At 39.6% G+C, this 15,652-nt stretch overlaps 1 protein-coding gene across 12 annotated transcripts in view; it reads right to left on the minus strand.

Moving 5' to 3' along the window:
• The window catches only part of BNC2 (basonuclin zinc finger protein 2), a 414,209-nt gene that overhangs the window by 123,149 nt on the left and 275,408 nt on the right, over positions 1-15,652 (minus strand). For all 12 annotated transcript variants that reach the window (XM_068552671.1, XM_068552670.1, XM_068552668.1 and 9 more), the window contains one exon: positions 278-513. In XM_068552671.1, coding sequence (XP_068408772.1) covers positions 278-513 — 236 coding nt within the window. The remainder of the gene's footprint in view (positions 1-277; positions 514-15,652) is intronic.

Consider the following 15,652-nt stretch of genomic DNA (forward strand, 5'->3'; position numbering starts at 1 on the left):
GGGAGCTGAATTCAAAAGAATGCAAACAGAGCAACCCTAGGCAACAGGCCACTACTTCCTTTCTAACGTTCACCACTGAGGCCGGATGCCGGCCCACTGGCACACAGCTCCTTTCTTCCAATTCCCTGAGCAGCCCGCCAAAAGGACCACGTTAACCAGAATGGGGCGTGCAGGCCTGGGCCTGTGAGGGGCAGGAAGGAGGGCAGGTTTGCCGAGGGCTCCTACCCCAGCCCTTCTCCAGCTGGCCCCCGACACCGGCTTGACGTCCTCCCCCTACCTGCAGGATGTACCCCCGGACGTAGTCACGCAGGGTCCAGCCCAGGCCATGCAGGATGTGCAGCACCTCCTCCTGCTTCAGGACGCTGAAGAGACGGTCCAGCAGGATCTTGAGCCGCACAGGCACCGCCTGCGTCCCGTAGAGCATCAGACTGCTGATGTCAAACACCACGTTGGACTGCACGATCTCCACTTGGGTGGGGTGGTAGAGGTGCTGCGTGCTGAGCTTATCCAAGGCTGCGGTGGTCCCGCCAGAGGTCCAGGGGCAGGTGGGAATAAAGAGATAAAAAGGAGAGGGCAGAGACAAAGGAGAAACGAGTTACTGGGAGATACAGGGGGCTCCATGTCTATAGCTGGATCATAATCACAGATGTCTAAGCGGGACTGTGCAATGTAAATAGTGCTCTTCCCACCTCCTCCCGGTTTTGTTTGTTTGTTTTTTGGATTCCGTGTGTTTATAAATTGCAGACGACAGCAAATACAAAATACATTTGGCTTTCAGGAAGAGAGCCACTGAGGAGGTTTCTAAATGACTGTGGCTGGTGCTAAAAACCTGACTAATTAATTTGCTAATTGAACTATGGCTCAACCCAAGTTACCTCGGTATTCCCCTCCCCGCACCAAAAGAAGGAACACGCACACAACTGCCGACTCGGCCACAAGAGCGGGCTCAACCAACATCGTTTTTCTGAATAAGATTCACCCCTTATGATACCTGGATGGTTTGAAGAGGAAAAGAAAGGTGTTCTTTAGACGTACAGGGGAAAAAGGACTAACTCAGAGGGAATAAGGAAAGCTGACCTCTGGGTGGGGGGGACTAGTCATTCACTTCAAAGCTGAATTAGCTAAGGGGAATTATCCCAAGACTTAATTCTCCAAAATTCCCTTCTTGCTGTTTACCTGTTAGTTCAGTGTTCTCTAAAAGTTATTCAGGAGAAACAAACAAGAAAAGGAATTCAAGTCATAATTAGGTATTTTATTAACAGCTCTGACAAGGGCTCAGTATGAGATGAAACTGGAAAAAAAAAAAATGACTACAATCAAAGTACGAGAATTTCTGTGTATTTCAGCTGCGTCATTTCAGCGCAGAAAACTGAGGATGACCGTTCTCAGGGTGAATATTTTTAGTGGAACTAATATTTCAACAATTAGGCTTTTTTCTCCTCAAATCTAAGAAATCACATCTCTTCTCCCTAGCTCTGAAAGCCAAGATAAGGCCATACATTCTCATCCCCATCCTTATCTGAGTTACCGGGAACCCTACTGCAGATAATGTAACGACATTTATCCTCAGTTTCTCTAAAGTGACCCATTAAGATAGCGCTGTCTCACCTACAGGGCTCAAAGAGATGCTGAAAAGATGAATAAGATAACGAATGAGAGGTGCTTTGAACTCCCGAAGAGAACACAAAAGCATTAGATCAACTATCAGAATTACACACATGACCTTCTGAAGATTAAAAGAGATAAACACGTGAGCCTGAAAGATGGTCATCTCATGAGTCAGGCAAATGGGTATCAGACAACAACCGCCAGGCTCAAATCCTAACTCTACCTGCAAGCACCCAAGGTTTCTGCAAGCTCGAAACCATTCTTAATACCTTCTCCCCCAACGGCACAGGCTACCGTTCGTGTACACTCTGAGCAGTTCCTCTTTTAATGTACCGGTATTTCTGCATATTAATGTGGGTATTTAAAAGTGCGCATGCGCACACACTCACTTTTTAGTATTTCAAGTGTATTTTTTTAGGGCTCCTCCTCCACTCTCGTTTCCTCCTGACTTGTGGTCACTGGAGAGTTCATGTACTCTTGATAAATTGCCTTCTTACATCCACAGTGTAAAGGCCCTTATCATTTACCCGCTGGCTTCATTCAACACATTTACTCCCAGGAATACTTTGTCAAAGATTTCGGGTTTCCTCATACTTCATTTCTTGCAGCTGATTTGTCTGATCTTTCCTATTCTAGTGGTTAAGTCAACTTTGAATAAATAGCTTTAAAAATTAATTTAACGTTTGGGAAAGATAAGGGATTCACAAGCCCAGGGACTGAAGTCTTCTCTCACTCCACAGGGCATTTAGACAGCAAAAATGCAGGAAAGAGGTATTATTATCCCCGTTTTTCTTCAAATACAGCTTAACTACTCAGCCTTCTGATGAGTCGCTGCTCTGCTTACAGAAATCCAGCGCCCAGGTCGAGGGAAATCTCCTCTTCCGTTTCCCTTTATCAACCTTCCTGGCCCATATCAAGCACTTCTTCACAAAATATACTGCTGTGACCACAACAAATATGAAACTGGGAGGGATGAGTAGAGGCGAAATAAAATGACGCCAAACCTGATTTTTGTCCATGTGTTCGGCACCTTGTATCCATGCATTAAGTATATGCAGGTGCGTGCACCAGTGTGTTCTAAGGCCAGGCGGAAAGCTGTCACCCCTCTCCCTCTCACTCCTTAAAAAGGGCTGGAAGTTTTAGAAGATGAAGAGGACTAAACTGTTGAGGGCACAGAAACAAAGAGAAGTTGTTCAGAGATCTGAAAGAGCACAGGTGGAACAGGTAAAAGCAAAAGTATTCCCCTATATATGCTTGTGAGACCATCAGAGAGTGAGAGTATTAAAAGGACATTACTGATTCTTCAGCATGCCACATGTCAAGAAGTAGGAATACACATAAATAAATAGGCCACATAAATACACAGTGGAGGTCAACAACTTTTTCTGTAAAGGTCCAGACTGTAAATATTTTAGGTTTATGGGCCATGCCCTGTGTTTCACAGCTACTCTCCTCTGCTACTATAGAGGGAAACAGAGCAGACTTAAACTAATGGGCATGTCTATGTTCCAATAAAACTTTATTTACACAAATAGGTATCTGGCTACATTTTGGGCTCTGATATGGAACATGAAAGGGCGGACCAAATAGTCAAAGAAAGTCAATAGTTGATAAGGAAAAAGCCCCACGGGTGTGATTTAAGCAGCAGTTACCTAGGAGATGAGCCATAGAGGAAGTCTTTAAAAATTAAAGACTGCTCAGCTTGCAGATGTCAACTGCAAATTTCAGCATAAACATATCATCAAAGATTATGCTCGGTCAAATTTCTTGAATGAATCAAAATCTTCTGCTTTATAACTGCTGGATTGTACTGCGTCACCAAGTTGACAACAGCTTTGGGAGGGGATGTCTCCTTGGTCGGCAAAGGGTTAAGTAACAATTTTTAAACTGTCATAATAACAGTAAACTGAGAACTGGACTTCTGCCTAATGTCATGCTCTTCTTATGTCTGACTGTGGGAGATTCGAGTCTGGATCTCAGGCAGCCTAGGAATATGAGTTGGGCCAATGGGAACAAAGGAAATGTAGGGCAAGAACTTGTTCAGCAGGATGGAGTGGGAAAATGATGGTCATCTACCTTTATGAGCTATGGACCTAACCATCTGCTAAAATTGTCCTATATCAATGGTATTGCCAAAATTCCATTTTCAAATGAAATCTTAGCCAGAAATTGGGTATAAAAATACATGAAAGTGAAGCTACTCTTAATAAAGCTCGAGTGAGCATGAATTTGACAACTTCCCACCATGCGTTACTCTCTTCTTCCCTTCCTCCTGTTTAAGCATCTCAGTGGGACCCCTAGAGTTCCCAGAAGCACAGTTTGAAAAGCACTTGTCTATACAATAATATGATACCAAGTGTTTCACCTGCTGTGCCTCCCCTTCAGTCTGGGAACAGAAACTGGATTTCCCTTCAGGGAACCCCTCTTCTCCTACACTCAGTACCATTTATTTCATAGAACAGAATATTCCTGAAGCCAGGCCTGGAAAACCAGTACCTCCCAGTTCCTTGGCCAAAACAACCAGTTTAAGAATGGGCAAGTGGGGCTTCCCTGGTGGTGCAGTGGTTAAGAATCCGCCTACCAATGCAGGGGACATGGGTTCAAGCCCTGGTCCGGGAAGATCCCACATGCCACGGAGCAGCTAGGCCCGTGTGCCACAACTACTGAGCCTGCGCTCTAGAGCCCACGAGCCACAACTCCTGAGGCCGAGTGCCACAATTACTGAAGCCCGCGTGCCTAGAGCCTGTGCTCCACAACAGGAGAGGCCATTGCAGTGAGAAGCCCGCGCACCGCAACGAAGAGTAGCCCCTGCTCACCGCAACTGGAGAAAGCCCGCACGCAGCAACGAAGACCCAAGGCAGCCAAAAATAAATAAATAAGTAAATTTATTACAAAAAAAAAGAATGGGCAAGTGACCTAAGTCTGAAGAGTGATATTGAATCCAGGCTTTCAGTTAGAAATACTAGGGAGTTCTTCCCTCTTCTTGAAATTTGTAGCTGGCAAATATGCTTGGGAATGAGAATCACATGGAGGACAGTTGAGCCACAGGATGGTCTGAGAAAGACTAAGGACTGACAATATTGTTTGATCCAGAAGATACAGATATGGCAGTGCCTGAGGGTGGGACCCTCCCAGAAATTTCAGTTACACGAGCCAACAAAAGCTCTCTCTCCCTTTCTCTCTTTCTATGTCTGCTTGAAGTAGGATTCTGTAATTTGTATCTAAAAGAGCCTTAACTAAGACAACTACCTTTTTGGGGTATCCTTCCAGCTAGACAACATGTATTTCAAAGGAGCTGTCAGTGGTTCAACAACGTATGTTAGTTCCAGGCCAAATGCAATTCACAATTTCTCTAGTGACTGGAATGAGGGTATCCTGAACAATTTCATATCTCATACAAATTTGCAAAGGGTGATGGATGCCATCAACAACATTAATAAATAAAAATAATTGTTGTATGGGGAAGGGGAATAAAGGAAATGACCATTTAAGTACTAACTAAATATTAGGCATCATTCTAAAGGGTTACAATAATCTCGTTTAAGCCTTTAAAAAGAATTAAAACACAAGGTATTACTATTACTGCCTATTTGGAGATCACAGGTTCCATGAGGGTCAGTAACTGGCCTAAGGTCACTTAGTTACTTCTCCCAAGAAATTCTGTTTCTACCACACGTTCAGATAAACAGTCAATAAACAACTCTGGAAATGTGCAAGTCTTCATCATGTTGGAAGTCCCTAACTCCCAACAATCTGGGCTTCCTGCCCATCACTCTGCTGAAGCAAGCATTTCAAAGGTCACCAACACCTGCCTTACTACAAAATCCAATCGCTTTTCCCTTCATTCTTCTCCACGATCTCTCCATAGCAGCTGACCTTATTGAACACCATTCCCCCTAAAATGCTCTTCTCCTTCATTCACGCATACATGCATTTATTCACTGGCACTTAACAACTTATCACCAAGGCAGGTGCTGCATGCAGATGCAAAAGTCATCTTTGCTGTAAAAGAGATGTGATAAAGTACTGTAGGACAAAGAAGAGAGGGCCACTCTGCCGGGAAGGCATACTCTTGTAAGACATCAGCAAGCGAGAAAGGAGGAGGACAGTCCAGGTAGACGGAACTAAGGCAGGGGTTCTCAGACATTATGTGTCTCAAAATCAGATGAAGGGCTTGTTAAAACACAGGTCAGATGGCTGGGCCACCTTCCCCTGGAGTTTCTGATTCACTGGGTCAGGGGTGGGGGCCAAGAATTGGCATTTCTAACAAGTCTCCACAAGACACTGATGCTGCTGGCCAGGGACCATACTTTGAGAACCACTGCACTAATGAGGTGTGTGCAAGAGAAATGAATATCCAAAGAATGTGTCAGGCTTGCAGCAAAAGAGTTGAAGATAAATACAGAAAAGTCAGATGGGCAGTCTGTAAGAAACCTTAACACTGCAGGCCAAAACCTGTGGAAAGGTTATAATATAATTTTATTTCTGGTTAATAGGATATAGAAAATATTAAACATTTTATAAGGTGAAAATGACTTATAATTTTAGATGTAAAACTCTGACGAGAGTCCAGAAGTTTATTTAAAGCAATAGGTGTCAGCTGGGGACACATGGCCACAGAGCCACCACCCCTAAGGAAGAAGGGTCGAGAGGGAGATGGTCATAGTTCGGGTGAAAAATTACCACAGGTGATGCTGACATACACGCCTACAATACATGCCACTGAAAACCACAGAGATGAGTTAGAGGGCAGGATGACTCAGAGTTAAGTGAACAGGGTAGGAAATGTTTGCAATACTCCACTGGGAGACGCCCTGACTCAGTGGACTTCAAATGATGATCTGCTTAAACCTGGGGTATGCACCGGCCTTTCAGAGATACGCAGACATGAGGACTCAATTTCCAGATCCTGTAATCCCATATTTACTCTTTCCTAAAACTGATCCCCCTGAGAACAGGCCCGCCTGTTCATGCAGATTATCCATCCCCAATTCTCCTGTGAAAACTATACCCTTCTTTCCTTTACCAAATAAAGGCATACTCTGACTTGACTTATACAGTGCATTGGCCCAGGGTGTAAAGCTCTCCTGGGTGTCAAAATAGTGGCCAGTTTGAATCGCTTTGTGAAGCCTTGTTTAAGGATTAATAAAAACACCAAGAACCTGGAAAAGGGCCCTCTTTCCCTGATTATGCATATATGAGTAAAGGGTAGCTAGAACCTGATATTTGGGTCTACGCTGGAGTTTTCAGAATTCAGACATTACGTAACGTGGGCAGCAGTCACGCACTCACCTCTTGCATTCCTATTTAATAACGTATCACTGTTTAGGAAGTATCCTGTGAGCGCAAAGCAAAAGTGTCCAATGCTGAAAATGGCTTTTCCCTCCATTCTTTTCAATTATTCCTGATACTCATCCCCAGGAGGTGTCATCACCTGGGAAAAAAAGCTCCCGAGCACATGTGATGCCTACTCTTTTAAATTCAGTTTGAATATTTTCCCAGATCTATGAAATTTGGAAGATGCACTGAATAAAAACTGTGGATAGGAATTTTACAGAAATTCAGAAACGATGTTTATCATTTAATAAGGTAGTTACTACCCATTTAATCAAATACTATCAAAATATTTATTTGTTATGATTAATCATCATTTTCATCTTATAAAGTTTTGAATATGTCTACATCCTGTTAATAGAAATAAAATTAAATTATGACCTAAATGCCAAAGCACTGAATTTTTAGCAGTATATAACTTCTTTCATTAAACACATTAAAAGTTTGACCATGTTTTTATAAAATATGGCTCTTATCTACTTTGTTCCTGAAGTCCAACACCAGATTGTGATACACACGATCATTATCAAAGTAATACCCTGACTTTTAACATACTCATTTCATAAAAATCTTAAGTTATACATTATAGTGCATCATTACCAATTAAGTAATGAGAAATAGCATTTCTATTGTACACTTAATAGACTAATTTTATTAGCTCCACATTTTATTCTAGACTGTTTTAGCAAACTATCCTATGAATTGCAGTTCATAATTTATTGATTATTTACAACTTTTCTCAAAATGCATATTAATACATTTGAATTGAAATGTGACTTCATTTTTTTTCCCAATGATAATTCAGCCTGATTTGACCATGAGCACTGGTGGAAATTTTCATCAATTAAGAGAGCTAAATATGCAGTAATAAAAGTTATCACCTTTAAAAAAAAGATATATTGCAGAAATCATTTGACTAACTAACACAGTATTTTTATTTTCTCAGTCTTTTTGGTGTATACAAGAATAAATGATATGCCTCTAAGTGAAAGACTAATAGCTAAGTTTATAAATTGGCATTTGCTATGTCTTGTTAATGTCTTTCTCCAGAAATTGAGAAAGTAAATGACTCTAACAACATCTGGGTAATAAGGTGGATGAAGCAAAGAGAAACTAACTGATCACTGTGTAATTGTTGGCACATAATCTGAAATGATTTCTAAGAACCGAATGACAATGTGATAAAGTTCCTAGTCCCACCTATTCATGTGAACAGGTGTCTGAGCACTTAGATCTGCAAAAATGGGGAAGGAACCGATAGTGTACCTTTCCTCTTTCTTAAGATAAGTATTAATCATTTATTGATACATGAACTAATCTAGGAAGAAAAATTATGAAAACCTGTAATATTTATATTGCTTTGATCTTATTCCTCTTGATCAAAATTAAACAATAAAATTTCCATTTATGGATATATTATCTTATTTTCTTAATTTTCCTTGCAGACATCAATGATAAAAGACTTTCCAATGAACGTATGATTTCATTTGTGGTAATGTTATTTGGGGACAGTGAACTGGAAACAAGAGTTAAACAAGAGTTAAGGAGAAAAAATAACGACTTAGAACAATGATTTAAAGTTCCCAGTGTGTTTCAAGAGCGCTTGCTATCCTCCAGATTGAGGACAGAAATTCTAGGGCCAGACTCCAAGGGTTCAAATGCTAGCTCTGCCACCAACGTGCTGCATGACCTTAGCAAGTTACTTAGCATATGAAAATGTTAGGATGGAACTTTGTTTTCAAAATTCTTTTGGGGGCAGGCAAGACAATAGCATGAAGACCACTACCTTAGTACAAGGAGAAAGAAAAGGAGAACAAAGAATCAAGACCAAGCTAACAAGTATGGGGAAGAAAATAGATGCTTGGAGTGAAGATGAGTCAGGGTTACAGGATGACTGAGATTTTCAAGTTTGGAGGATTTGGACAGGAAATCAACTGAGATGCAGGTGACCCATCAGGATTCCAGAGGAGCTGCCTCTCCAGCTGCCCACCTGTGATCATCTGCCTCTAGGAATCCAACTACTCCTATACTACACCGGCCATCCCTAACCTGTAAGTTGAGTTCTACCCAAACTCTGTGCCCTCAACTCCAAACATGTACTTGTGACCCCTACTGCTGTGAAAGGTAAGCCCAAGAAACTAGGCCAAAATGCTTGAAATCAAATCTTTTTTGTTGTGATTTTTTTGACTGAATATGTCATAGATGCTCATTGAAAAAATATAAATTTGAGAAAAAGAAAAACAAACGGAAGACAGTCATACATAATCCCACCAACCAAAGGCACTATTGTCTACATGTTGATGTAGCTGCATCTACTTTTCTTCAGTCCATAATTTTATGTAGTTAAGGGTCACACACTAGTTACAAATTTCTATCTTGTTGTTGTTTTTCTCACTGAACTTTATATAGCATGAACACTCAAAATTATCTCTGACTACCTAGTCCCCATAAATGTCTCCACTGCAGTTCCCCTGGATCTAACCCTCCTCTCTGGCCTAACTTCTACCACTTCAGTAGAGGCTTTTAGACTCTCCTAAGTCCACTACTGCAAGCGACTCCTGGCTGGTCTGGTGTGGTGTGGTCTGCCTCTGCTCTCTCTGGTGTAATACAGAAAGAACAGAGTCAGTTCTCAAGTCAGTATTCTCAAAAGACTGCTTAGAATATGTCTCTTTTCTGCTCAAAAGTTTCCAGTAATGCTCCAGCCCTACCCTCCCAGCCCCCAAATTCTTAACCTGGGTCAGAAGACCTTGGAAAGACTGATTTACTACTTTCCAGCCTAATAACCCTCTAACGTGGCTCTCTGTTCCAACAAAAGTGAGCTGCCCACTGCCTTTCTAACAAAACTAGTGAGGAAAGCAGACTTTAAAAAAATACACATTAACACACAGTATTACAAACTGGGTATGTGACATGAGAACATAATTTAAACAGGGCTAGGGATGGGGTGTTCCAGGCAAAGCCATTTCTGTTAGGACGTGAACAAGGGACAGCAGCATACGATGAGGCTGGAGAGACAAGCAGGGTTCCACCTGCTGAGCTACATTTTTCAAATTTTCAATTTTTCAATGCTGTTCATTAAGGGCCTTTCCTCTTTCTTTCTTTACCTTTTTAACTACCCTTTTCTTCCAGCTTCCATACAAGTTCTGTTTTCCTTTTCTATAAAACTTGGAGAGGTCCCCTCATCTAAGAGCAAACTGTCTCAACAATGATAGCACTTAAAGTGAGCCAATCATGCACATACCAACTATATGTTGCCCATTTACTGGTTCGCTTCTGTGCCTATTTTATCATAAGAGCTTCAGCAACCATATCTGAAACATAATCAATCAAGGGTGTTCAGCCCTCATATTGTTGAGTGGATGAACACAGCTAGTGTGCAAAGATAGGATTCGATTCCACTGTGCCACCAATTTCTTAATTTCACTCACGTCTCATTCTCAGCCCTCCGCTTTGCTCTTTACACTCTAGAGAACAGTGGGGGTAGGTAATTACAGCAGTTTAGGAAGTGAGATGGGGCTGCTAGCTGAGCAGAAATTAACTAAAGTTGCATAATTTATTCCCTTTCCTACCACTTCAAGCATTATTTGGGGGCATCCAATGGATTTCTAGGTAAAAGCAGTATGAGATCTAGTGGTATTAAAGAAAACAAGCTTAATACCAGGGTGCAGAGACCACATCATAATGAATAGACATTAGGAGAATCATAGTACAGATCACTAAGTTTGTGATCCATGTGCTAGATCTATGGTCTGCTAGCTATAGGAAAAGGTATAGTAGAGCCAGTCCTCCTCCATATCCATGGGTACTGACCCATGGGCTCAACCGACCGTGGATGGAAAATATTCACAAACAAAAAATTCCATGAAGTTCCAAAAAAGCAAAACTTGAATTTGCCATGTTCTACAACTACTTACATAGCATTTACATTACATTTACATTACTTACACAGCATTTACATTGTATTAGGTATTATAAGTAATCTAGAGATGATGAACGTATATGGTGGATTTGGGAGGATATGCATAGGTTATATGCAAATACTACAGCGTTTTAGTATAAGAAACTTGAGCATCCATGGATTTTGATATCCGTGCGGGTCCTGGAACCAAATCCCTTGGATACCAAGGGACAAGTGTATAGACTTTGGAAAGGGGTCAGAGAACAGTCAACACAATAAGAAGAGCATCTACAAATAAAAGATTATTTTTCTTTTGTAAAAGGTCTGGAGGAAAGGAAAAAAAGCAAACAGATAAATTAACCTCTTTTTTAGTATGCAGAACTTTATTGGGAAAAAGAAAAGGGTTTAACTGTACAATATGGATACTAGTGAGAAAAAGAAAAAAAATTCATACCATAAGAGCTTATTAAACTGTGAATTAGGTTACTGAGGTAACATAATTTACCTGGATTTCTTTACAATGCCAGAAACAGAAGTTTAAACTGGTCATTTTCAGGCTATAAAACAAAGGAGAAATTGAGGCCTGGATATAATTTCAGTAAACACTTTGATAGGATCTATAGTTTTTCAAAGGAAAGTGGTGGCTAAGCCACAAGACCCCAAAAATACACACAAGTCAGTGTGAAGAAAACTCATTTCTGTCAAGAACAGAATCACCATAAAGACAACAGCCGGAATTTCTGTGGTTCATTAATGTAAGTGTGTAATGTAAATGTAAAATAAGTATAAAATGTAATGCAAAATATGGAATAAATGTGAAGTAATATATACTTTTAACTACGTTGCTAACTTAAAGAACAAAGTAATGTCCTTTATAAAATTCAGTTTTCAAATGTATAAAATAGTACTGGCAGTGTGTGAGGGGTGGTTATAAAAGAACTTGCATCTATTAAATGAAATGTGAATAACTATTTTTTTATTTCGATTTTTAATAACAGGAATTACTCCCCAAACCTTCAAATAAATTAAAATAAATGTAAACCTGTAATTCTACAGACTTCACTTCCAATATTTTCTGTGAAGGTCACAGAAATAAGACCATATTCAGATACATTTTTTTCTTAATGTAGGAGTATAAAAGTGCTTTTCACCGATCCTAGAAAATTGGCTCTCAGTGATAGTTTATAGTTCTTAGTTTTCCACAACTTTTTTTAAACATAACTTTCTTTAAAAGCCAAATTCAAGTGACTTAGGTGGTTTTCACAGGAATACGCTCAAATACTTCAGGCCCTGATGTCCAGTGGATTCCATTGAATAGCTGTTCAGGCATGGTGGTGTGAAGCTTATAGCCATTCAATAAAATAAAAAGTGAGCCAAATGAAATGATTTTTCAAAGCCACCTACTTTGCAGAGTAAAACAATTAAAAATTTGTATGAAAACGGTCTAAAAGGAAGCCTTTTATTTCACTAATTTCCAGTCCTGTCCTGGATATTTTTCAATTTTTAAATGCTAATTTGAAGCAATTTTAGAAAAAAAAAATTAAAGAAGCCTTATTCTTTCATTTTGGGAGAAAGCCAAGTGAGCCTTAAATTGCAAAGCTAATTGTTTCGAGAACTCCAGTCTCTTGCCCCAACTCCCCTTAGGATTCCAAATTATAATAGCATCAAGTGGTCAGCTTTTAGGAGCTGTGAGTCCTAGAATACTATTTTAATTTCTAAGAGGTTAACATTTCAATGTGTCTTTAAATGTTGTTTTATGGAATTCTTTCCACGATTACTTTAAGAGTCGAATAAAAGCAGTTGTTAGTGACAGAATTTTATTAGGACAATTTCTGGGGGCTGATTTTTAAGTTTTGATTACTTATAATCAGAATATTGTTCCCTTTCCTACTTCAAGTACCCAGACCATAACCTCTGAATTTATAAGGGTGGGTGGCTCTTCATTCTTGCTAATATGACCAATAATTTCCAATTATACCACACTTTATAATATGCACACTATACCCAATATAATGATATGTCATTTCAAGGTAGCTAGCCCATGAACTTCTACAGGTTTAATGGGATTTTGCATATTTAGAATTTCATCATAAAGGGGCCCTTTGGAATCATTATAACATCAATCCTTTCCCATTATAAGACTCAGCTCTCTTACTAGGCAAGAGCATCAGGGCGCAGGGCAAAGCCTTAACCCACCCGTAGGTTGTAAGCCAGTTCCCAATAAAAGCCGTAGCACTGGGGGAGAACATTAATAAATGGCAATGATGACATATTAAAAACTTTTTAGTGAATCAGGGGATCGATCAGGAAGGTGGACCATGATTGTTACTAAGAGAAAAAGTCCTTATGACTTGAAGTAATATTTAGATCTGCACGTTTTATTCACTACTTTTGGGGGGAGAGAACTGTGTAATTGGGAGCAAATTACGTACAAAATAACTCATGTTCCATTTAAGTCATAACTTTCTAACTGGAACTGTCAAGGCTGAATTAATTAGGATATTTAATACCAAAGAGAGAGACGGCTTGCTTTTAGAATTTTTTTTTAAGGAAAGAAGAAAAGGAATGATACGTAGCTGAAAGAGTTGATCCCCAAGCCTGGTGATAAAATCTGTCAGCCCTTATGTGTGAAGGGCTTATTTTTCTTCTTGAACAAATAGTGTGTCAGTGTTTTTAAGTCAAAAAAAAAAAAAACACCAACGACAACAACAACAACAAAACCACCTCTGCCAAGCCTCCATAAACCCTGATTACGTTACTATATCTTATATGCCTTATGTGAATGGTCCCTGATTCTTTTCTTGTGCCTTAATACATGAGGGATAGGTATATGAATACCCTTAGGGTCCATTAGGAATGTGATCCTACACTGTAGGGAGGAAAGGGGGACAGAAGGAGCTCCAGTGAGCTCTCACTGTCTTACGGATTTTAATTGTGCCCTGGCTGACATGCAGCTTTGAGTGTGTGTGGATATGCACACACACAGCGACAATTAGTCCAGGGTAGAATTTGAGCTCCACTTGAGACTACCTAGGTAATATTTCAAACTGACTGGCATTTCCCCCCTGTGGCCTTATGCATAATAAAGTCCTCACAACAGACTTTGGAAATCATTAAAGTCTGACGGAGGCACACGTAAAAGTAGACTGTCAACACTGGGTTATTCAGAAGCTCACTCTCCTGGCAAGGAGATTAAACAGATCCTTGGTTTTACTTCTCTTCCTCCTTCCTTTTCCTTCCATGGCCCACTTTTGGGGGCATGTCTCTCCTCATGTGCATCTCCATCAGAAGGTGGTAAGGGGAAAGAGCAAATGCAATCTGCAAACTTGACAGTAAGTCTAGGAAGAGATTGACTAACTGAATCTACTTGCTGACACCAGGTTTGGGGATTATTATTATTCCTGCTGCTGTTCTATCCAATCTCTAGTCACCAAGGTGAGCTGAAAGTTGACTACACAAACCTTGCTTTATATAATTCACAGATCAATGAATTAAATGTACACTGACTACAAAATATACCCCCTTTAAAAGTAACTATCGAAATTTGCTACTTGAACGGAACGTGTGAATCCTTCTATTCAACAAACAGAAAATGAATTCTTCTGTAAGAGAATAATCACTCTACTCCCAATTTATTAACTTTAAAGACTTTTCTTGAAGTAGCATATATCTGTATCAGAATTTCACTATGGAAACATTATAAATGCAAGGCATATTTATTTTTGATAGAACATGTGCTTTAAACTCTTTCACATGTAGTGAAGAAGTATTTCAAAACTGAGAGAGAACAGTGACACAAAAAGCCAGCACCTGGTAGGAAATACCTAAAAGAAAGAAATGATTATATTCGGTCTTTTTTTTTTTTTTTAATGAACGTCACCTTTGTGTCGCAAGTATTTTTCCTTCCCTCTCCCAGTAAGTCAGCCTGAAATCTCATTCTAAATCTATAATCAATCTTTTTTCTCCCACTGTAATCCCTTAAAACTCTGGGCTATCACACATACTTTTGACACCGATGCGTGTTTTCTTCTGGATTGCTGGATTTGCTTAATGCATATAACAAGTATCAAACTGCTTTGCATCTATGACTGGTGGGATAAAAGACCTCTACATAAAGATTTGCTCATAAAAAAAGGGCTAAGAAGGCAGTCTCAGGAAAAGTCTAAACTAACCAATTTTGAAATGCATGATCAGAAAATGTTAGGGACTAAAGCAACGCTTACCGATTTTTCCATTAATATGATCGATGTACAATTGAGCAGAGAGGAAAGCCTTAAAGTTACCATCCCATTCTCTACTAGTTGGTTTTTTGACACCTATAAGCTATCAACAAGGCTAAAAAGCTTTCAGAGTTTAAGCCACTTCCAAAATGAAACTATTATATACCATCACAAATATTTGATAAAGCTCAAACTTTGAGAAAAGAAGTCTCCTGAAATGATGTGAACAAAGAGGGGGCAGATACTGGTTAGCTCTCTGAATTCTGGTTACCCATTTGATAATGATAATTACCCTAATTTATGATTAGAAGACAAGTTCTATTAATCAGGACCAACAGGCACAATAAAAAAAAAAATCCAAATTTTAAAATGTAGCCATTGTTCCTGTAGATATTTTACTGTACTTAAAAACCAGTAATAGAAAACACTTGCCAAGTTCATTTAGTCTCTGACTGAGGCACACATATGTGATCTCCTAATTTACAGCTTGCACATACAGATGTTCACACTTAGTAAAAGGGTTTCTTAATAGCTTTTTTAAATTAAAAGTGTGTTGATAATAGGTGTTTTAAACATATCCAAACAACACAGC

The sequence above is a fragment of the Eschrichtius robustus genome, chromosome 10 (genome assembly GCF_028021215.1).
Source record: "Eschrichtius robustus isolate mEscRob2 chromosome 10, mEscRob2.pri, whole genome shotgun sequence".
Lineage (NCBI taxonomy): Eukaryota > Metazoa > Chordata > Mammalia > Artiodactyla > Eschrichtiidae > Eschrichtius > Eschrichtius robustus.